A 25,383-nucleotide genomic window follows, 5' to 3' on the forward strand; every position below is an offset into this window, starting at 1 on the left:
CTTTATTACAAGGGAATGAATATAATCTAAGTTGAAAATGTTTCTTCAGCAATAAGTTATGGTGTTTCCAGTGACGCCGTGTCGACGGAGCGCGCCGTGGAGCTGGCCGCCAACACCAAGGGCATCTGCTACATCCGAACCTCCCGTCCCAACACCTCCATGCTCTACCCCAACGACGAGGTCTTCAAGGTAGGTCCACTAACTTTCATTCTACTAACGTATACAGCGGTGGAAGTATCTAAGCGTTAGGGGCGTTCAAAATCATCTGAAAACATTTTTGTTTTTTAAGAGAATAAGAGTAGTCAAAGAGTAAGTAGTAGTAAGTGTCAAGCGGACCCCAGGCTTCCATGAGCCGTGGCAAAAATTCCGGGATAACGCGAGGAAGAAGAAGGGTACTTATGTGCAATTCTGGGTAGCTGGCCCGCTGACAGAGACGAAGTGTACTCGGAAAGCGAGTTTATTTAGATCCACCCAAAAACTTTTACTATGAAAAGTTTGCATACTTCGCATATTCTTCTCGAAAATATACCCCATGATTATATACTTAAGAATCTAAAGTTTAGATAGACACTAAATTATGGGACTCGACAGACTTTTTAGTCATTGAATGTATGTTTAAAATTGTATGTATATTTAAATAACTTTGTTCAAAGTTATGGAACGTTATTTCAGGTCGGACAAGCCAAGGTCGTCCGTCAGTCTCCCAAGGACCAGGTGCTGCTGATCGGTGCCGGCATCACGTTGCACGAGTCCGTCGCCGCCGCTGAGGCGCTCAAGGCTGAAGGTATTATTTACCACCTTAATATCTAATAAAAATCATAACTCAGCCTATACGAGTATACGTCCCACTGCTGGGCACAAGCCTCCTCTCATACGCAAGAGGGCTTTGGCTATAGTCCCCACGCTGGCCCAATGCGGGTTGGGGTATTCACATACACCTTTTGAATTTCTTCGCGGATGTATTCAGGTTTCCTCACGATGTTTCTTTTCACCGAAAAGCAAGTGGTAAATATCAAATAATATTTGGTACATAAGTTCCGAAAAACTCATGGAACGAGCCAGCCTTACATCCATTCGCCGTTTTTAAGCAGATTCGGCGAATTGTTCGACGAACGCTAGTAGTGAGCCATCAAAGATCGCTGAAGCACTGCGTCGTTACAGCGGCATACATCAATTGTGTGTAGCATTGACGCGGTGCTAGAGTAAACCGTGCGTCGTACTCATGCGCCCGCCGTCGGGCGACGTGGTCAGTAGCGTTCGGACATAGGTATTTATACAAAACAACTTTCAATGCATGTTGAGGTTAGCCTTGTTTATAACTATTTCAAATCGAGAACGTAAGTAGTCTATATTTAGCGATGTTAGTTTTTTGTGTATGGATAATTAGTTTTAAAGTATAACCTTAAACATTAAAAGAACTGTGTAAAAGTCAGTAGGTAAACGAAATCCTTCGTTATCGACCGGTCTCTTATTCGCATGTCCTCTAAAAGTATGATAGCCCTTAACATTTGAATACTGTTGTTAGGAATCAACGCCCGCGTGCTGGACCCGTTCACCATCAAGCCGCTGGACGAGGCGGCCGTGCTGGCCAACGCGCGCGCCTGCGGCGGCCGCGTCGTCGTCGTCGAAGACCACTACCAAGCCGGTCAGTTCCATTCACACATCTTTATCATCTCTGACCTTTTTCAGCTAAACATAACTTGCAGATTTTCAACATGTTGATTACATTTTTGGAAATTTCGGTCCACCGTCTTTTTGATTTCCTACACGCCAGGCCAAAAGTATGGAAACAAACTTATATGACTATAAAAAACTGTAATTTTCACATAAATAATGTATTTATTAAAAAGAAATATAATATAGTAAAATTATAATAGAACATTTTAAAAGTAAATTACTTATGATTTTCTTTAATAAAACTGTAAATTCAACCTTTCGTAGAAAGACAATTAAGAAGGTTGATTTGTATATTCTCTTAAATTTATATTTATATTCGCATATATTAGGATGTTTTAATACTTTGGGTGCTGTTTTAATCTTATAAAACTGCCTAAAGTAATTTTTGCGTTACCAATACACAATAATAATAATGGAAATATTAAAAATTAAGAAAAATAACTTTGTTTCCATACTTTTGGCCTGGGGTGTATGTCGTTCAACAATATATGATAGTTTTCTCAGTTAATAGTATGTCATGCTCTTTATAGTTGTTAATTTTGAATATTCTGATTATTTACAACAAAAAAATTAATTTAAATTTTATAACCGCTTTCGAGGGATCCAAAATCTAAACTATGTAGTTTAGATTTTTATTCATTTTTATTCGTAAGTCTAAATTACTTATTTCGCTCCGGATTCCATATGCCCCCGTTCACAAACGATCGGCGTAATATTAAATAATAAGAGCGAGTAACAATTCCAGGAGGCATCGGCGAAGCCGTGCTGTCGGCGGTGGCGCTGCAGCGCGACGTGGTGGTGAAGCACGTGTTCGTGACGGAGGTGCCGCGCTCGGGGCCGCCCGCCGCGCTGCTCGACAAGTACGGCCTCTCCGCGCCGCACATCGCCAGCGCCGCCCGCGCCGTGCTCAAGGCCTAGGCGCTAGCTCGCCTCCTTAACCGCGAGAATCGACAAATGTGCAAAACATCACACGGTAATATTTCCCGGGCCTTTGACGGCTGCGCCTTTTGGCGGTTAACGCATCCGTCGTTCGCTTTCTGATTCTCGTGGGACGTCTGACTTGCCAAGATTCCCAAAGTGTCAAATAGGGAGTCGCGAGTGTGTCAAATTTTATCGGGGTTGTACAGACTGTAAATACGGGCAAAAGTAGGGACCATTGTTTTTGGTCGCTTTCTATGTGACTGATGGTAAATCGCCGGCCGTCATCTGTTTATTTGAAAATCGACAAACGACCCGCCTCCTCGCGGCAAAAATTGCCCCGTCACAAGAACTTATTTGTTTGTTACGGTCATCATTGATAACATTCCTGTTATTAGGTACATTCCGAACGTGTTTTTCTATTTTGAATCTAGTTCCTAAGCGGCTATGGTGTACTATCCTACACTCCAATGAGCTTATTCACTTAATCGGGTTGTTTCATCACGTGTATACATCGATATAACGAAATGCTATTTTTATACATCATTGTTATTCAGTGCCTTAATTAATCTCGACTGAATACTAAATATCATTTATATTGCAACTTTTAGGTTCAGGCTCTAATTTTGCTATAAACATTCAGTCGGGATGTTAGCATAGATATAATCTATAAGAATGTGTGCAGGTACGCAGACTGTTGAACGTTTTGGATAGATTTTTACGATTTGCTTAGCATGTAAGGAAAATTTACTATTTGTTATATTGCAATCATGAGGGTGTGTTAAGGTATAAGGGGCACATGCCTTGTATAAGGCATACATTTGAGTAACTTCGGGTTACTATGGGCTTCCTTCCTTTGTTATGTTACAGAAATCATACAAAATATGATTAGATCAAATGTTTAATTGGTATATTACATTCCCGTTGCATTTTGTTTTTCTTTCATTTATCACAGAACAATGTTTTCTGTAATAAATAATATAGCAAGTACAAAACGTGGTTTTATTATAAAACATTTTATATTAATCTATTAAATGTTATATTAACAACCAAGTAAAAACCTTAACACTAATGACTAGAACAACTCTGTTTGATTCTGTATGTACATTTATTCGAGAACACAGTGAGAGTTTACTGAAGCTACAAACAATACTGTTTTTATTAAATAAATAAACAAATATGATTTTAACTACTTATGTGAGTGTAAATATTGACAATTAATAGATATAATTTTAAACACATTAAATACAAGGGAACAGTAGAAAAGTTCAGCCGTGAATGCAGTTTTAGTAAACTCTCATTAACGCTTATTTAAATAATCCTACGTTAGAGGTGTCAAATGACTAGTTTCATTAGTTTTCTATGTCTACATAAATATTGTTGATTGATAATTGTAATCTAGTTATTTGTACCCTCACAACAACATTAGATTTAAAAAGGCACATACAAGTTTCTCACTAATTCATATAAAATATGTTTACCATATTCTTTCAAGCGAAGTTTTAAAATGCACAACACATAGATAACGAAATTTAACAAAGCACAACTGTAAAAGGTAAACTATGGATTAATTAAACAATGTCAATAAAGTTTACCGCAATACACAATTAAATAATGGACGGACGCGATCAACAACCAGTAGCCCTCTCTGAATTCAGTAGCGAAAGTCCAAAGTTAATTTAAAATCTCACTACAGCAAGTTAAATGCACTTTAGCAGCCAGTATACAACATTCTTTGGCTATAATTAAACAATTCTCAATAAGTCGTTATACTCATCTTGTGACAGGCACTTGTTTAATTTTCAGTTTTTAACACGCAAGTCAACAACTGTTCTCACCAATTAGCAAGACAGGCACAGCACAAAACGCGGACACTCAACGAGGAACCTTCATAGTCTTTGAAAATCAGTTCAATAAGCATAGGTCTTTACCCCCACTCACTGGCAGGCCCTTCTGAAGGGGACGGCTGCGGATTCACAGCTTCACCCGTCCTCTCATCCAACTCGCCTGGCAAATAATCTTTCCAACTCCTAAACAGATATCTTGTAAATTTTCGGAGTTGCCTGAACTTGCAATAAGTGGCACCTTCCGCTGACTGCAGTTGCTGGGTTTGAATCAAAAAACCTTTTTCCTTAAAGGTTTGCTCCAGCTTCTCCCTCTGTAGACTTTTCCGGGATTTTCTCTTCTTCTTACTCAAGTCTTCTTTACTCAAAGCAGTTGCCGGTGCCTCGATTTTAGGCTGACTTGAAACTGAGGCTTCGGCTAACTGAGCTCGACCCTGATTGGAGTCTCTATGCAAGTATTCATAACCCTTATTCCCTTTGTTGCCTGTGCCACTGTAGTATCTGAAGTTTCCTCCAGAATCTACGGAAAGCATCTTCTTTTCTTGTAAGGAGGGCTTAGATCCCCCAGTAAATTTAAATTTGCAGATGCTGACTTCTGTAGTTGGCGTCGTGGAATTAGTCTTGGTTGGCACTGGAGGAATGAAGATCGCCGACCTTTTCCGCTTGACCGGCGCCTGCACTGGTACGGGATTTGGGGATGACCTCTTCATCTTAACCACATCAGGGTTTTTAGATTCCTCGGTTTTCTTTATTACGTTAGGGTCTAGTAACTCGGAAATTTGTTTTAGAACTAATTTATTCTTGTTATCTTCCACCGGCGTCGAAGGTTCTGTGGATATGCTTTCGCTCACACTACTTGGGGTAGATAACCTCTCTTGTTCTTCTGGTGAGAACGGCAGCTGGCCCGACGCCGCTAGCCTCTGATAGTAGAGTAGCTGCGTCTGTAAGGCTAACGGGTGCATATATATGCCAGCGTTAGGCCAGTACACGTAGCCGGGGAACTTTCCGTCCCCATCGGGACTCGCCGTTGATTGAGCAGGTTCCGATAGCGTCGGGGACACGTTCCGGTTCAGCCGTGACAGGTCGGGTGAACTGCTAGCTGTAGCAGGAAGATTAGTATTCCTTTGGATTACAGATATGGCGTTAGGCTGTTCTTTATCCTCAATTATTTCAGTTTCAGGTTCAGTCTTTACTTCAGGTAGCGACGTATAAATATTGCCGAATTTCTTTTGAATTTGAATCTTCAGCTCGTGCAGATCTCTTATACAAAGATTGAGAGGCTCCTCGTCGCTGTGCAAGGGGCCGGCGATAGTGACGGGCGCTTCGGGCATCGGCTCGTCCGGACTGGCGAACTGTGGCGGCGTCAGAGTTTCTAATCTTTTCTTATTTTCCTGTGACAGCTTCCTTTCCAACAAGTTTGAGATAATTCTGTTCTGTAAGTCGGTTTTGGATGTACTTAATCCGTCACTTCGTAACGGTGGACACATGCTAAGCTGATTTCTCTCCACCTGAGGCGGCGGTTGTCCGGGTACAACTGTCCCGTAGTTTTCGTAAATGAGATGGCAGATGTCTGCCTTCTTGGGTTTGCGGCCTCTTCTAGGCTTGGAATTATTTAGCGTCATTTCCCCCATGTACGGCAGATCTTCGTAAGTGACAATCTTACTCGGAGCGATGGCCGGATTTCTTTTTTTCTCGTCCTTTTTAGGTGCTTTAGCCATGTTTGGTACAGTTAGAGACCCGGTCTCATTCTGAATGCCCGCTAACCTTTGCGCCCATATTTTGAAGGTCTCGTTTGTGATGTTATTGAGATCGACGGGTTCCGCTTTAGGCTTCTCCGGTTTCTTGGATTTATTGACTTTTTGAAGGCTCTGCTCGTAGTGGTCAAGGTACTCTTGGGGCAGGGCCTGGTGGTGGAACTTGAGCTTCCATCGGTTCTTCTGGCGGCTGCGGTGCTTGGGCTTGGGCTGCTCACCCTTGTCCGCGCGCGCTTTACTCGCTGACAGCAGCTGTTGCCGTAGCAACTCCTTATTTTCTGATGTCCTGAAAAAAATATGATTTAATTACACTTAGGTATTAGACATAAAGAAATAAAAACACAACAGGTGTAGGAGGGGCCGCCATAAGCCTTCAGTAAAAAGTGCATATACTTGGAAAAATTCGACCTATGCCGCTGTGGCCCGGTGGCCGAATGGCACAGGCACCTGCCTAGATAGCAGAGGACGCTGGTTCGTTTCCAGCCTGGGCCACTGGAGGCCTTGGTCACTTTTTCTTAGTATATGACATTTATTTCAGTTTATAACCTGGTGTTATCTATAAGTTATGTGGGTATAGGGACCGTGCGCGTTGGAGGGTCTGTTATCTTGTGGCCTGAATCGGAAACATATGTGCACATATTGTACTTTGCCAAAGCAAGTGCTACCATCTACCGTTCTCGTCGGTACGCTTCCTTGTGCATAGTGGGTTCTGCCATCTTGTGGGCTACATCGGAAGCATAAACGACACATTTATGCCTCGCGCCAAAAATCTGACGGCTTCTATGCTGCCCCCTATAGTTTATGCACGGGGCCAGCGGGGCCTATCCCTTCAGGCAATGTAGAGGTTATTAGTGTTTACCTGTTGGCGGGATGAAGCGGCGCAGGTGACACGAGCGGCGCGGGACACACGTCAGCGCACGCCACGCGGCGCATCACTTCTGGAACAACAATTAGTTCGACATTATAAACAACATTCAAAGAAATTTACAAATCATTTTTGTGAAGCAAAATAAGGTAGACTAAAATAATCTACCAGTTAATGAAGTCAGGGATAAATATAAACTTCTTAAATTAGATACCTACGATTTGTCTACATTATGAATGAAATTCATACAACTTACAAAAATAAACCGTTGTTGGGTAGCTATATATTGTAAGTTTACATATAATCTGATACTACACAGTAGTAAAAAGAGTTAAATTACATTAAAAACTTCACGCACAAACAAGTTTATTTTTTGCAAAGTTGTTTTTTGGTAGTGATTAAAATTATTTAACAAACTTGAAATTCAGTTATTAAATAATACGTTTTTATACTATTTTTATAGACAAAGTTATAAACAAACCTATGTTCATAATACCTAACTAACGACACAGCTTGATTAAAAATGTTAGAATGATTGACAGCCGTGATCTCGCAGAGCAAAAGAGGTAAAAAGAAGTGAGTTCTCGCGAGGTAACCCGAGCGCGCCCGAAATACGCGCGCTGCGAAAGGCGCGTCCCGAAATAAAGGATGATACCAATTTCGCAACGCTTGCGCAAATAGACTCTCCTTTTACGGCAACTATACCTACTCCAGTTACTGGAATAGCCTTGGCTAGGGTCTCTAGCTTCTTTTCCAATACAACTAAGAGAGGACCTTGGGTCTGATCGCATATCCTTATGTTATCACTTAATCCCTCTGCCCTGAGGTACCCAGACGAGTGCTAAACGAAACTACTTATATCGGATTTTGGGTATAATATATATTTAGATAGCAACGCGTTCTCAATCTCATTTGCAAATACCTATTACCTACCTGCTGAGTAATTCAAACTTGTCAAAGCTGGGATATTTTGCAAGATACACATTCATTCATTTTAGTAAGTATCTATAATCTACGTAAGTAGGTAGAGCTACTTAGACGGTAGGTATATTTGGGTACCTCAGTAGGTACGTAATACACATCTTGCATATAAGGTTCATTTATGACTTTGTGACTGACCTAAGTTATGCGAATCTAAAAACCATTGCACTTTTACATTTCAAATAAGCTGAAGTGTGCTTGCATGCGTATATATATATATATATCTATCTATCTCATTGAATTCTTGATAAATATGTTGACGAGGAGTCTATTGTAATATCTTCTAAAATTAAAACACTAAGCTTACGTTATCAAAAAACAAACATACCTACTTAGATAATATGAAAGATCAGTAGGTAAATAATATTAATATTCTTAAATGGACTTTCCATTGAGAATTGACCGACAGCTGGGCTATCTTACCGTCGGCGTCGCTAATAAAGCCATAGTAAACACAATGAGTCACGCGCGCGCCGGTATTATTTACACATCGCTATATATAAATGAAGATGGGTTACCTACTTCTATGCTCATACGCATCTAATAAGTAGGTAATAAGTAAAAAAAATACATACAACATAGTCCCAATGTATAATTGTATACCTATGTACATGAAAACTATAAATCACTACACCTTATAAAACAAAGTCCCCCGCCGCCGCGTCCGTCTGTATGTATGTATGTATGTTCACGAAAAACTACTGAACGGATGATAATTCTACATCTTACACAGATCGACCTAGCCCCAAATTAAGCATAGTACTATGGGTACTAGGCGACATACTGATATAGATAAATACATACTTATATACATAGAAAACACCCATGACTCAGGAACAAATATCTGTGTTCATCACACAAATAAATGCCCTTACTGGGATTCGAAACCAGGACCATCGGCTTCGCAGACAGGGTCACTACCCACTAGATCAGACCGGTCTATTAAATGTATAATTTGTTAAGGTTTTGTATAACCCGTGCGAAGCCGGTGCGGGTCGCTAGTTTGTTATAAGATTAACGGGGTCCATTCGAATGATCAACTAGATAGTCCTTATTTCCTTAATCGGTTGTCTAAGATATACGTATAGGTAATACATCTTATAAATATAGTAATTAGTACTCTAAGAAAAAACCTTACCTAAGTCTGTAGTACAGAATGAAAAATATTCCGTTTTCTTATTAATAATACAAGTCCAGTCCAGAAAAATAAACAAGCTACCTACAGCAGGTACTGTTTTGAGCTTTGAATCATGAACTACAGCTAGGTAAAGTCTAGTAATGCACTAAAACCTAACCTGCCGCAAGGTGGGCGTACTAGAAACCCATGGAACTGTTTGGGATTTACACAATACATGCGCAGTGGAAGCGTGCTGGGCTGGGCTCATAACCTGCTGGGTTTAAGACGTTAAAGGAAAATTTCTTAACGAATACCTACATATGGGTAAAGTACTGACCATTCATAATTTTCAAACTTTTGATTCTATCCGCGTTTACACGGATACCTACTAGAATACCTTCTAAAGAAGATATTTGTGTTTACAATGCACATTTCTAACAGTTGTAAGAAACGAGCATCGCACATTAAACATCCGGCTGGATACCCAAAACTAGAATGAATTAGCTATTAATTATATAATTAATTAGTTTACTAATTGGACGGCATGGCCCAATGTGTTACGTCAACTATATTAACTTCAAACAGTGCTTCATTCTGTTTGTCGTAATCCAATTCTAGTTCAATTTAATTATCAGTGCGGGTGCGATATCAGAAACAGGCGTCAACCAATAGGTAAGCTGGCAATTTAATTCCAAAACCTTTCATCAAATCTTTTGAGTTTATTTATGGAACTATGTTTATGGCGATTATACAGACAAACAAAGCCTATATTGCCATTCCAGGCATGTTCAGATTTTTGAGCACTTCTGCAATAATTTAAAATTACAACCTTAATTTCAGTAGGTACCTATGTTTTTTTTTCATACCTAAGCCTCCTAACAAATGATTTAAAATTCATTTGGTAAATAAACGGGGTAAAGTTAATACAAACTAATTTGTAAATTAATCTCGGGTGCATATTCTTATCAAATCAGCTATCCAACGTATCTCATCACATCTTAGATGTGTGTTATACTAATGTTACTATAGCACATTACACATGCCGGCAACCCAGCCGTGACGTCACGAGACGCAGTCTGGCGAACAGCCAAGTGTACCACGTCACGGGTGCGCCTATCACGGGAGATTTAACCTTATACCCGTTACGTAAGACACGTTTTAATTGGGGCGTTCTACGGATGTAAACACGGCTATGTGGGTAAAAGGAGTGGATATTTCGGGTTTATTGTATCTTGGAAACTTGTGAAAGTATGCCGGGAAAACGCGTGCCAGTTTACTTTTGTGTGTTCATTTCAGATGATTGTTTCGTGGCTGAGGAAATATACTAGTCTGTCAACTTGGTCACCATTTGTTTTAGTCAATTTAAAAATAACTAACGTGTAGTGATCATTTTGACAGTTGTAATAAAGGTGTAGAATCGGCCGAAGCTAACTATTCAAGCATTGTTGGCATTTGCAATGACAAAGTGTAAAAAGTCATGAATTCCGTTTCTTAAAATGCAATAACAAATATTATATTTCTAGCAGGCAGGTACCACCTATTATTGTTTCAAGGTATATTGCTCATGCGCAAAGTTGTTGTTTACTGCATTATTGTAGGTGCAAATATGAGATGACACATACATATTTTGGCAACTGACACAAATCCAAAACAAAGCGTATACGGTTTTATTTTCTTATAAATTATACATGAATGTTAATATTGGCCGTATTAGGAGCATTGAAGAATGAATCATGAGCGCGTAGGAGCAATATTAATGGTGTCTTACAAAGCGAAACGCCCTGTAAGGATGTGTAACATTATGCTGGCATAATCCTATTAACATTATGCTTGTATTATCTGCTTTTCATATTATGCTCTAATATGATTTAACCACAATATTTTATGGTTTAGTTAGCTTAAGTAGGCAAATGCCTAAAATTTTGGTATAGGTTACTTACCGATTAGGTACCGATACCTACCAAATCATTGACCTATAATGTAACGTCTATTGGCAGACGACTCGTTGCATTATCAGCGTGAATAAATATACCACAAATAAGTAGTGATGTACCGACTATTGATTTGGCCGACTAGCCGACTAATCGGCGCTCGGATGGCCGACTAGTCGGCTAGTCGGCCAGATCATTAGTTTCGTCTAAGTTCGGTTCAGATTACTTAAAAAAACCGGGCAAGTGCGAGTCGGACTCGCGCACGAAGGGTTCCGTACCATAATGCAAAAAAAAAAACGAAAAAAAAGCAAAAAAAAAACGGTCACCCATCCAAGTACTGACCACTCCCGACGTTGCTTAACTTTGGTCAAAAATCACGTTTGTTGTATGGGAGCCCCATTTAAATCTTTATTTTATTCTGTTTTTAGTATTTGTTGTTATAGCGGCAACAGAAATACATCATCTGTGAAAATTTCAACTGTCTAGCTATCACGGTTCGTGAGATACAGCCTGGTGACAGACGGACGGACGGACGGACGGACGGACGGACGGACGGACAGCGAAGTCTTAGTAATAGGGTCCCGTTTTACCCTTTGGGTACGGAACCCTAAAAACAATCGTTTTGTCCCCCTGCGTCGCGCTATTCATCATTTATTAACGTTAAAAAATAAAATTAAATAAATAAAAAAAATCTAAGGCTATTCATATATCATACGAAAACCGGACAATCGGATATAAGAAAGCGACCACATAGTTAATAATACGAACAAAAGTTTTCGTAAGCACCCTAAATAGGAATTTGGTTAAAAAGGTGAAAAGTTTATGGTAAATATTTGCTGTTTATTTCTTTTTGTCCTTGATTGTCTATCACTTATAAAGTGCCGACTAATCGGTCATTTTTGCCGACTAGTCGCCGACTAATCGCCGTCTACAAATGAGGCCGATTAGTCGGCTTTCCCGACTAGTCGGCGACTAGTCGGTACATCCCTACAAATAAGTATTAGTATACTGTACCTAACTACTTAGGATTATTTTTATCAAAACATGTAAGAGTATTAAATTTTTACAGCAGCATAAGCAAACTAGCATTGTGAACATTGTGAAACTCGTAACAACGATGAGTACGATGACAAATGACAACGTACCTAGAAGAATGGAAATCATTCATAGTTTCCTGGGAATGTCAAGAAGCCTATCGGGATATAAGTAGACATTGTTTTTCTTTAAATGTTTGGATGAAGACCAACGCAGCGTTGAAGATAAAACTATTAATGGACGAATATATTTCATAGTTAGCTAAGTAGGTGTCGATGTAATAAATTAAAATCTTGCTACTTCCGTGGCCTGGCAAATTATTACTTATTATAATAAAATATCACCATTTCGGCTGATCAGATGTCGACGTCTTCAATGGGACAGTTAATTTTTGACTTGACGATTTCTGTTTTGGTGCCTTAGTAAAAGTTAAGAATGTGGTAGGTGAACTAAAGAATGTGTTCCAAGCTAAAATACCTAAATCACTGAAGACAAAAGTATAAGTATGTACTTACAAAATAAAATACGGTTTGCTCGCCATGCTCTATTACGCTTGCGAAACGTGAACGCTAATAACGAACTGCGGAATGAAGAGGCTTAAAGTCGCACAAAGAGCTATGGAACGCAGTATGCTCGGTATATCTCGCTGCGATAGTATCCAAAATGAGGAGATCCGGCGACGGACCAAAATAGTAGAATATCAGTCAACGGATTACTACTCTGAAATGGGCCTGGGCCGGACACGTGTGTCGCCGAGATGATGGGAGGTGTAGCAAGCGAATGTCCCAGCGTGGAGGCCTCGTTCTAAAAGACCGGATCACAGACCTCCAACCGGATGAGAGGATGACATCAAAAAGACTACTGGCCCACTCTGGCGGAGGCGGGCTGTTTGGAGGAAAATTGGAGAGGTGTATGCCCAACAGTAGGCGCATAGGTACTCGCTGACGAAGAAGTAGGTAAAAGTTATTTAGTGTGACCTAATACAACTTGCGTAATGCGTATACCTAATATTTACCTTGCAAACTATGGCTAAGGTATAAACTCATTATGGAAGGCACTCATTTCAGTCGAAGTAGTGTTTTTCACTCTACTTTTCACTTTGAATAGAGTTAAGAGACAAACTTTCGAAATCAGTAATTTGTTTATCATTGTCTCATTGTCAGTTGCATTTTCAAATCAGGGAAGAAAATCATTATCCGTAGTAATTAGTGATGTGCTTGTGCCGTTAAAATTTTCCCTTCCCGGAGTCAATGTCAAGTCCGATCAAAGTTTCCCACTCTGTCTGCTTGATCACTTCTTCCAATCTAGGCCTGACAGTTAGTACGTTACAAGAAACTATGCCAGCTCCAATTTGTTTATTTAGCGTCTCCCAACTAACGATACAGAGCCACCAATATGCGGCCAGATTTAGCATAATAAGCCGTATGTCAATGGGGTATAAGAACCACGAATCATTAATAACTTGGTGAATGTAGTTGGCAAATAAGCATAGCGGCTCTTTACCCTTATGTGAGAGGTGTCAAATGTTCACTGACCAAATAGCAAACCGCATTCTATTTGTTTTTCGCATTGGCAAATCCTTTATGGAAACATCAGTTTCTTCATAGTATTGTTATAAGCTTAAGTTAGTACCTAATGCGTGTGTTACGACGTCGATATGAGTAACAAATATAATTTAAACTAATTTCAACCGTTGTTTTGCTTTAAGTTTAATAAATTATTGTAGGTTTTACTAACGAGGGCCTCGGTCCTCTTGTCTACCGCCTATGTTATGTACCTGTATATAAATATATTATAGGTAACTAAAACCACGTAAATAGAAGTTTTAGTTTACAGTAAACAGTAGTAAACAGTAATCAAGGTACAATTTTAAGTGTGTAAAACTATAACTCTACCTAAGGATTAATATTTCTATCTAACTTTCGAAAAAAATAAATGTACCTACCTAGAAAAAAGACCCTCAACCATTAATGATGAGTCTATACTTAGTCTACTGGTCTTGTCTTAGTCCACCAACCAGTCTTAATTAAGATTCGTGTTATCAAGGTTCCACATTGAATGGGAATTGTATAGTAAATAAACTCCGATAGAGTCTGTTCGGAAAGAGAAGAGTCGTGGAATGTATTGGGCCTCATACATTCCACGACTCTTATCTTTCCGCACAGACAATTGTTTGCTTATGCTTGTATTGTATGAATTATCCCTAGAGTAGTGTTGCATTAGTAATTAAATACGAGATTGTTTTGACAGCTGACGTATTGTAGTATGCAGTTGAGTCAGTGGGCGTAATCAGCGATGCAGGACATGACTTCTGCCATCATAAACTATAACCAAGGTCATCTTACCTCATATACCTAACCAATACAAAGCTATTAAAACACATGCAGGTAGTGTTAATGGTTCATTGCAAAATACAAGTAGTTACTCGTATGTATACTTACGTAATCATTTTTAGGGTTCCGTACCCAAAGGGTAAAACGGGACCCTATTACTAAGACTTCGCTGTCCGTCCGTCCGTCCGTCTGTCACCAGGCTGTATCTCACGAACCGTGATAGCTAGACAGTTGAAATTTTCACAGATGATGTATTTCTGTTGCCGCTATAACAACAAATACTAAAAACAGAATAAAATAAAGATTTAAATGGGGCTCCCATACAACAAACGTGATTTTTGACCAAAGTTAAGCAACGTCGGGAGTGGTCAGTACTTGGATGGGTGACCGTTTTTTTTTGCTTTTTTTTGTTTTTTTTTTTTGCATTATGGTACGGAACCCTTCGTGCGCGAGTCCGACTCGCACTTGCCCGGTTTATTTAACTAACGCATATATAGAGAATCATCTTTAATGTCGTGAACCTATTTTTGTACAAGTTTAGATATTTATGTTAAAATGGTTTATTTAAATTATTTATTATATACAGTCAACGGTAAAAATATGGGTGTACAAATCATCTCAAAAATATGTCCCATAACTCTTATGTCAGTGAATTAAGAACTATGGGACATATTTTTGAGTAAGTTGTCTACACCCATATTTTTACCGTTGACTGTACAAGGAACTTTGATTGAAGAAACATGCGTTTTTTAGGGTTCCGTACCCAAAGGGTAAAAGTGGGACCCTATTACTAAGACTCCACAGTCCGTCTGTCTGTCACCAGGTCTCATGAACAGTGATTGTACAGTTGAAATTTTCACAAATGATGTATTTATGTTGCCGCTATAACAATAAATACTAAAAAGGTACAGAACCCTCGTTGGGCGAGTCCGACTCGCACTTGTCCGGTTTTTAGGGTTCCGTACCCAAAGGGTAAAACGGGACCCTATTACTAAGACTTCGCTGTCCGTCCGTCCGTCCGTCCGTCCGTCCGTCCGTCCGTCCGTCCGTCTGTCACCAGGCTGTATCTCACGAACCGTGATAGCTAGACGGTTGAAATTTTCACAGATGATGTATTTCTGTTGCCGCTATAACAACAAATACTAAAAACAGAATAAAATAAAGATTTAAATGGGGCTCCCATACAACAAACGTGATTTTTGACCAAAGTTAAGCAACGTCGGGAGTGGTCAGTATTTGGATGGGTGACCGTTTTTTTTTTTGCTTTTTTTTTTTTTTTTTTTGCATTATGGTACGGAACCCTTCATGCGCGAGTCCGACTCGCACTTGCCCGGTTTTTTAAGTATCCTTAACTGTAGGTAATTACACAATGACTATCGTCATATAACTTTCCCGGAGACCGATATTGTTTTTAATTTTTTGTTATGACAGTGATGGATTAGACATGTAAAATTGTCACCATTAATAGCTCACAGGTTTAGTTTCAGTTTCAGCATTTCTAATTGTGGTTAAACCAATTAGTCTACTATAATAATTTTATAGCATCTCTTATGTTAAATACCTATCTTACATAATGTTACAGTAATTAAATTGCCTTAACATTCCTTTATGTTATGAAAATAATACATAGTTTTACACATAAATAAGTCGCTAACACCAAAATAAATAAAAATCATATTTTTGGAAGGTTACAACTATTACGTAAGTGAATAAAAACCATTAGGTACTTAAATTTGTTAGTTAAGAAACGATAATTCCGATTAATAAGTAGGTGAGGATCAGGCCAAAGAGGCGCATCGGTGCCACCATCGCAGACCAAACAAGAGGTGCAATTGTACACGAACATGATCAAATTTCATTCAACCTCATGTACTAATAAGTACGAATATAGCCCCCTAACGCTCCTATGATAATATTGATAATGCCTCACACATAAACAATTAAATAATGCTGCGCTGCGTTGATAAAAATCAATATTTTTATTGCGATAAAATAACGGTAACTAGGTTAACCGGCCGGACTGGATTTTAGCCAATTCCTGTTATATCTAAAAGAGACATTAAAAAAATTGAATATTAAAACTTTGTTAATTACGAAGATAATTTAATAACATGAATTTATTTCAATGTTATTGTGTATGATTTTGTAAATTAATTGATTGTATGACGATGATTGATTAAGCAATGACATCTACGTCACACTAAAAAACAAGTGTTTAAAATATTCACCTCCGCCTTCGGGCAGCATTTGTGACATCCAAATCCAGTTAGAATGCACTATCACACAGCATCGCACCCGCGGCGCCCGCGCTCCGACTGCGCGCGGCGAGGTTATGCAAAAGCGCGTCGTTATCAACAGCCGGAGGTCGGCACTCTAATCTAAATACAGACATCTCGGCCCAAACCAAAATCGCTCGTATTACTTTCAGTTTTCATGCGAACATACGGCCTAAAATTAGAGACGGCTCGCTACGAAAATAAATGCGTTTTTACGTGTTTTTCGTGGATGCGGCCGCTTGCCAGCGCGGCGGGGGTAACTCGAGATTCGTGCCGTATTTGGCAGGCGCGCACGGTTTTGGGTATTTAGTTTCTTGCGCTGAATTTAGCGCTTCCGCTGCGCGTACGATGCGCGCGGTGCGCATGCGGGCGCGTACAGACTGCCGCCTTATATGGCACTAGCGAGTTCGCGGAAGCGGTTCCGCTATGCCCCTTGATTCAGCATCATCTGACAATGTATTACTTACAAGACTTCCCTAAATTGACCATGACTATATTTATTATTACAGAACACATAATTAAAATTATAATTTATGATTTACATACCTACAAGGAAATATAATAAGTCATAAAAGTAGGTAATGTTAAAAAAATCTACCAATATTTTAAAAGTAGGTATAGGTACAACAACAGAGAAGACCATTTAACATGGTGTTTATCAATTAAAATTAAACCTTATCGTATCTGCTGTCGTTTTCTTTCCAGTACCCATAAAGTTGCACAACTTAATTTATAAGAACAACGAGCGACGATTACGAAAATTAAACTATTCATTTTGTTTCCATTTATTTTAATATCTATTAATTTTCATGAAAATTGGCTCCAATGAGTAGGTACCTACTGCGCCGTTACCGCGAATTCTAAAGAGACGGGTAATTCTCACTTACTCATTCACTCTTGCATTAGCGAATATTTATGACTGAATTCCACAACATTTGCGAGGCGTGCGCGAGGCCGAAGCCAACACGTAGAGTCCGTATAAACAAGTTAATAAAATGTAAAGGACTAGGGGATACTGACTTATTTGCTCGTTTCATGGGATGCAAAGCTAGCGATGGTATAGTAGGGAATTACAGTTATTGGAATTTTAAGTAGAAGGCTCCCATCGAAGATGGCTCAAGGTATAGAAGACTGAGGTAGCTGGGGAAGAGGTGTCAATGTAGGTACTTTAAAAAATAATTACCTACATATGTTTCTACATTCACTATCCATTCTAGACATACTGCTAAGACAAGCCAGAGTCAGATTTGTACATTTAACATGCCATATCGATACAAACTACAAACATAAAAGAACTAGGTACCTCTAAAAGCACAATTAGCACAACCACCCATTTGCACCACAATCTGGCATTATCTCAGCATATCTCGAGCTATCTCGCCCGGCGAGATAAGGTAAATGCGCTTTAATTGCAACCGCCTTATGCAAATTAGCATTCATAGTGAATAGGCGTCTCTACATAGTGGATGAGATGTCCAGCAGGTTTGTAGTTGTTAGTTTTAATTTTCATTCTGATCAGGTAGGTATCTTCGTTATATTAACGGGCAACGCTTTGAGTAAGACTAATATAATTTAAGACTTTTACTTAATCGGATTGATGTGCCCTTTTTACGAAAGACAAAAGCCTCGGTATTTTATCAATGTAAAGAATTTACGAAATGCTGATTCAAACCCGCTGTAGGTACCTATCCACATAATTCATAATTAGGTTTCGCGATGCTACCTAACCACCAATTTTCAATCATTCATTACAAACACAGTTTCCTAATCATAAGTGCCATAAGTAGATACCTATACGGCTACCACCAGTTTTGACATTGACATAACGCTCACGTTTACGTAACTTACTTTCTATGCATCTCGCTCGTACTCGCATATGCGAGCAATAGTGCAAGCGAGATGTACAGAAAGTAAATTACGTAGACGTGAGCGTTATGTCAATGTTAAAACTGATGGTAGAGGCTCTATATTTCCTATAATTACTTAGGCATATTTCCTCTGTTATAACTTTATAATTTATTGTTAACCTATGTAAGTATTACGATTGTAGATATTCAGTTGTAAAGTCATGCAGACTGTCAAGTGTTGAATAAAGGCCTAGCATCGCCTACTGTCGGTACCTGAGCGCTCCCCAGCGACCCGGCTGCAGCCAGTTGCGGCAGCTATCGCCCACGCGGCCCACTTACGCAGAACCAATAATAATCAATACAATTCACGTAATAATAAACCTTCTGCTCAAGTAATAAGAGCGTCCACACATTACTGGTAAGTTGGGGAACCTGTGTCGCCCGTAGGAGGATGCGGGCTTTCAAACATGTCGCCAGAGCGACATGATTTGATACATAATCTAATGCTAATTAATGGAAATATTCATACCTAATCGGACTATGTAAATTTTGTTTCAGGACCATGAAGTGACCACAAGTGAAGTGTACGAATAAGTAATACTTGCCTTATAAGGAAAACACTTTTAATGACATAAGTGTCACATCCTTTGTTCCATGGAATCCGATTTCCATCGGCTTCTGAATATTTTTATTTCAACTGTCCTAACGTTGAATCAGCTAAATTTGCTTACCCATCTTGGCTGTTAGGCATTTTCAAGACAATGGCACTTCATGACTTGCCGTTAATTCCCTAACCTAATGCTGATGATAGGGAAGCCGGAGCTAGCTTATTTAACTTTCCCTTTTTCGTGATCTGAAGAAAAAGTTTTGTCCAAAACATGGTATGAAAATGGGAATCGAGCTCTTTGCATGTTGCCCTGTCTCTGCTAACCTGCTAACACAGTGCTAGAGTCTGTGCGGAAAGAGAAGAGACGTGAAATGTATGGGGCCCAATACATTCCACGACTCTTCTCTTTCCGAACAGACTTTAACCAATCTTATTCTAATTATCGTTTTAACGCAATATGGCATAGGTAAGTAGGTTATATAGGTACCTATTTCAATATTAAAAGGTAACAAACGTAAGCAACAACATGATCTAAACACGCTTGTAATTTGATAACGTTGTCGTTATAAAGTGCACTGCTATCACTGTTGCGCAAACGCACACGTAATCCACTCCCCCGCGCCACGCGGGCTGCGGCAGCCCTACTTATCGGCAATCGCTTCGTGTGACAATAAGCATGATGGATGATAACTGGAACTCGCCCCCGCTCGGAGTAGATTAACTATGGGATGGAAAAAGACGATCTACTAACTTTCACCGAATTTTAATCGAATGTGTACCTATATCGGAGAATTTTGCAATAATAGGTAGGTAAAGGTAATAATGTGTAAGGGTAAGAATGGTTATCCACCTGTCCAATATTTGATTAAATCAAAATACAAGTAGTTAGGTTAGTCTAGTGAGACGCAATGCACATTTGATGAGAGAGTACGTGCTCTCATTAAGCAAAATGTGAGATGAAAATTATACAAATTTGATAAAATAATGGACAGGTGGAATACCACATTTACTCGTACTGATATTCAAATGAACGTGCTTATATGATCAGTGAATTATTTATTAGGTACAACTTGTAAGTTATCGCTCGTGATAAAATGAAATGTAAGTATGTTTTAAAAAAAAAACATTCAGCCCTTGGTTAATAATCTACCTAGTACAAAGTCCTCTTCTACGATAACCAGCACAACTTATTCTCAGACGAAGATTCAAGTTACGCTCAATGTAATCGATCATAGTTAGTAATTTTTAGTTTTCAATACCACTTAAAATAGAGATAAGAACGCCGCTGAGCCTAACGTAACCATACCATAAAGCTTTAATAATGCAACGACACCGCGTAGCTACAAAATTTCAGCATACTTACCTACTCAATTCACCTTACATAGCATAACGTGTCAAAATTACAAAGTGCGACTTAACAATTACGAATAATGCCAGTAATGACAGCGAGCCGATTACAGCCCACGTGCGGGGTATCGAACCCACTCCCCCGCCGGCGTGCTGACACGAGTGACACGACACATTTACACCTTCGGTGGAAAACAATGAATGACGGACTGCGTAACCAGGTGAAGCAAATTGGAATGGATGGCTTAGTGACGCGACGGTAAATTAATTGTTTTTTCACCCCACCAGCTCGGAAAGGCTTACTTTGCACTTCAAAAACTGATAGCAAAGTTGCATTTTATTCACATGTGAGGCAAAGTAATCAAATGCAAATTTTGAGTTGTTTTCTTATGTTTGTTGGTAGAATTGACTTTTAAATGATGATTTTGGGAGATAAATATTTAATAACATTCATTTGGTTTTGATTTTATTGATATTTTACATTTAATAGGTATTTTCTTCGGGTTGGTGTGGTGAAAAATTTTGTGTTTCACTCGAGGGCAAATTTTGTTTAACCCTCGTGCCTTGAAACCCTCGCAACGCTCAAGATTCCATTTTTCGAACCCTACGCTCGTGGTTCAATTTTGGATTTCGATTTTGGAATCGCTTGCTCGGGTATCAATATTAGCACGTGCGGTTAAACAACAACTCTGCCCCCTTGTAAAACAAATAACTATTGTTGGCATTTACCAGATAGGTATTTCAAACACTTTAGTAGGCTACTTACCTGTTGTGTGAGTAACTTGATTCATATTAACATAACACATTAAACAACATAGAATTGCATTAGGATAATCCCAAATTTGATCGTTGTGTTGAGTCTTCTCTTCTTCATGTATAAATCAAATAGGTAATCTTAGGAGGTAGAAGTAGGTAGAAAGGTATATACGACAACTGGTATGTCTGCAGATGCACCTAATTAGGTGTGTACCTAGTACCTACCTATCTCCCACACGGAATCGACCAACTAGTCTGCTTTACCCTAATTGATTATACTTCCTAAAGATAGCATGATGAATTGACACTGACATCCACGGAGACCGACAATTTGCCAGTGAATTGTGATGTCAATACGCCATGACAATAGTTTTTGCGGTAGTCCGGCGCGTGGGTTATTTTTTTGGTCATGAGTGCTTCTTCACCGCTAATGGGTGGGCTTGGCAAGCTAAAAGACTTAAGTGCAATCAAAACTTTAATGGATATACGTCACTTTTTGGATAGATGCGGTGGTAATGGACTTCCTACGTGCGTTTCGTAGGTACACTGCGCTCTTATTTGTTATGGTTAATATTCGGGGCCATATTTTGTTCGTCCATTTGTCTTGTTACTCTTGTTCACAGATAGTCGAGAAGTCCGGTTAAGGTCATTGTGGTTTTAATGAGCTACTCTAATGTCCACATTTTCCCTTACAATTTGTTTATTAAGTGTGTAGGAAAACCCTTAGTCAGTATGGAATAAATATGTGACTAATTATTGATGTTAACATACTATCCTACTTATTACTACCTACCTGCTTACTACTCTTGCAAACTCCATTAGGTATAGACCATTAGACGGTAATAAATCAAGCGAATCTATGGTCCAACGCCAGTTTATAATACATTATAGTGGCAATAGGCAATGTCTAATTTTTGTCTAATACTTTTATTTATAAGGTAGATACAAACATTAAAAATAAAATAAACTAACTTATCTATAAAATAAAACTAAATTAAAACTAATACTAAATAAAATAAAATTAAATTAAAATACGTCTAAGAAATTGGGCCCCTTTGGCATGGTGCCGAGGACGCTGGCAGCATTTCCCCGCTGTATTGCGAAGCTAATACGTTGAGCGAGAAAGCTGCCAGCTCTTCGGTCACCAGTGAAATCGATAAGCCTTTTTGAAAGGTCTTTAAAAAGTTGTAGGGCATTAGGACCCCACGGGCCAAGGGTCTCAACCCCAAATGGCATAAAAATATACTCGGAGCCGAGACCCCTGTACATCTGGAATTTGAGCTTTTCGGCCGCTTTAGCCGCCGCACCTGCTTGGTGACTGGTTCCCGTGAGGTGGAAAGGGGCCAGAGTGTCAACGCAGGTAGCGTCCCACACTAGCACCCTTCCCAAACTCCAAGGAACCAGGGACATACCGTCCGGTCTCTTGCCGTCGTCTCTAGCCATGCCAGTTGGCTCCAGTAGAGCTGGCACGTTGACGGATGCAAGAGACCGGCGGATTATGTCATTCAGTGCGGCGTGTCTTGAAAAGCGGCCAGCACTTTTTTGACAGGATAGCCCGTGGTGTCCTAATTCATCGACTTCACTGCCGCAGGGGCACCTGTGTGGAGCACAGACGCGGACTCCAAGCCAAAGACAGGTCGCGACGCGGAGAGTGTCCGGCGTGAGGAAGGTTCCAGTGTTCGGTGAAGGATAAGCCCGGAGCCAATCACCGGACTCCCTCGACGCCGAAGCCAGTAGTCTGGCCCGTTCGCGGCCTGTACTACGGCTTAGGAGGGAATTCACTGAAATTTGGCACATGATGTCATCCCAGCTCCTTTGACAATTTGGATGAGTTGGGAAATCCTTGTTCGGGCAAGCACTTGACCAAGCTTTCTTAGCTTCGTCCAAGCCCATAGTTTGAGGGAAGTCCCCGTAGGATTTTACCTATGAGATTTGGGCATTTCTCAGGAGGGCCATTTTTACGTGTCCGGGGCAATAAATGATTGAATTTACTGTTCAATAAATCTGAATTAATTTAGGCATGATCTTCAGCCTATATTCTGTCTGGCACACTATCAAATTATTTATTTACTATTTATAGACTACAAGAAAAAAAAATCCAAATGTGAAAAATGATGTTCGGTGGGAGTGTCCCGCACCCAGATTTTATGAAACAAAAAATTATTACTCAAGATGGGGTATTAGATCGGAGTTATTAAGGGTATTCACGCAGAAGGTATTAGTTAACTTATCATATTCTTTATATCAAAATAATGTGTTTGCTGAACTCATCGAATAAAACACAGACTTGCTGAGGGACACATCCAGATCACGGCATCTAAGATCTATTGTTGAAGCGGCAGATTTTTCCTTAGTGCCCTTGCAGGCTACGCACCGCAATTCTGACTCCCCTGATACATGGCTGGACGTGATTCTGACATCGTCGTTAGATAACGTTATTAACTCTGGCCAGTTTCTGGCACCGGGCTTCTCACGCCACGATTTGATTTTCTTAACATATAAAGTCAAGCCACCCAAACCAAAACCGGTAGTCGTACATTTGCGGAGCTTTGCCCGACTTGATATAAATCTTTTGAAGCGGGACGCCGCTTCGGCTGATTGGGCTGCCGCGTTGGGTGCATCAACTGTAGATGAGAAAGTAGCCAATTTTAACTCCTCTCTCTTAAAGTTATTTGATGCACACGCGCCGGTTCGCGCAGTGAGACTGAGGCGACCGCCTGCTCCTTGGATCACAAGGGATGTTCGGATGGCGATGGCTAAACGGGATAAAGCGTTTCGTAAATACAAGAAGGATCGGAGTGAGGGTAACTGGGGTATTTTTAAAGCTGCTAGAAACCGCTGTAACCAAACGGTAAGGGCAGCAAAGCGTCGGCATATCCACGAAAATGTCTTGAACTCATCCCTTGCTGACACCTGGAAATTTTTGAGATCGCTTGGCATTGGTAAAGGTAAACCTGATATAGATTCTTCTTCTTTTACATTAAACCAGTTAAATTCGCATTTTTCTAAAACATCAACTCTCAATCCATTAATTAAATTCAAAACTTTATCTCTCATTGCCTCTTTTACTTCTCCAGATATCGTTCCTTTTACTTTTTCTCCTGTCGCCATTGAAGAAATCCGCAAAATTATAGTATCAATTAAATCTAAGGCCGTTGGCCATGATAATGTCAGTCGTCTTATGATTATTCACATTCTGGACAGCGTCTTGCCAGTTATTGCTCACATAGTCAATACTTCTCTACTCACTGGCGTTTTCCCATCATGCTGGCGTAAGGCGTTTGTCATCCCACTCCCCAAAATTAATAATCCGAGCTCACTTAGCCACTTTCGTCCCATATCTATTCTCCCGTTTCTGTCCAAAATACTGGAGGCCGCGGCCCACAAACAGATCTCACACTTTGTTCATAGCAACAGTCTCCTTTCACCGCTGCAGTCTGGTTTCCGGTCTGGACACAGCACCACCACTGCTCTACTTAAAGTTACAGAGGACATAAGACTCGGTATGGAATCTTCCAAAGTTACGGTGTTAGTGCTGATAGATTTCTCCAACGCCTTTAATGCGGTAGACCATGACCTACTTTTGGCTACTCTTACTCATTTGCAGGTTTCTTCAGATGCCACAAAGTGGTTCTTTTCATATCTTTCCGATAGAGCCCAGGCAGTCCGTGCCAGCCGCTCGTTATCTGATTGGTCTGAACTGAGTACTGGAGTACCTCAAGGCGGTATTCTCTCTCCTTTTCTCTTTTCAATTTTTATTAATCTTATTACCGCCAAGATTCGATGCTCTTACCATTTGTACGCAGACGATCTTCAGCTGTACGCGCAAGTTGACGTGGAAGATATAAACACGGCTATCCCATCAATAAATGCTGACTTGGATTACATCGCCGAGTGGTCTGCTAGCTTTGGCATTTGTGTAAATCCAGCTAAATGCCAAGCCATAATTTTAGGTAGCCAGTGGCAAATGTCTAGGTTGAGTACAGTACCTGTTGCTCCGATCCTTTTTGAGGATACTGTAATTCCGGTGAGCAGTCGGGTTAAGAATCTCGGATTAGTTTTAGATTCCAACCTTTCCTGGTCTGGTCAGCTCTC

The 25,383-nt window shown here is 39.9% G+C and overlaps 2 protein-coding genes across 5 annotated transcripts in view; one reads left to right on the forward strand and one right to left on the reverse strand.

Annotated features, from left to right (window-relative positions):
• The window catches only part of LOC134795361 (transketolase-like protein 2), a 16,038-nt gene extending 12,448 nt beyond the window's left edge, over window positions 1-3,590 (forward strand). For all 4 annotated transcript variants that reach the window (XM_063767215.1, XM_063767207.1, XM_063767201.1 and 1 more), the window contains 4 exons: window positions 72-189; window positions 673-784; window positions 1,526-1,645; window positions 2,423-3,590. In XM_063767215.1, the coding sequence (XP_063623285.1) occupies window positions 72-189; window positions 673-784; window positions 1,526-1,645; window positions 2,423-2,595 (523 nt within the window). In that variant the 3' untranslated portion in view covers window positions 2,596-3,590. The remainder of the gene's footprint in view (window positions 1-71; window positions 190-672; window positions 785-1,525; window positions 1,646-2,422) is intronic.
• Window positions 3,483-17,227, reverse strand: LOC134795038 (uncharacterized). Its single transcript, XM_063766887.1, has 3 exons — window positions 16,684-17,227; window positions 7,053-7,131; window positions 3,483-6,479 (listed from the first exon to the last, which is right to left on the reverse strand). The coding sequence occupies exons 1-3, from the start codon at window positions 16,709-16,711 to the stop codon at window positions 4,523-4,525; spliced, it is 2,064 nt and encodes a 687-aa protein (XP_063622957.1). The 5' UTR covers window positions 16,712-17,227; the 3' UTR covers window positions 3,483-4,522.
• Between the last annotated feature and the right edge of the window lie 8,156 nt (window positions 17,228-25,383).

Source organism: Cydia splendana, chromosome 1 (assembly GCF_910591565.1).
Source record: "Cydia splendana chromosome 1, ilCydSple1.2, whole genome shotgun sequence".
NCBI classification, from domain to species: domain Eukaryota; kingdom Metazoa; phylum Arthropoda; class Insecta; order Lepidoptera; family Tortricidae; genus Cydia; species Cydia splendana.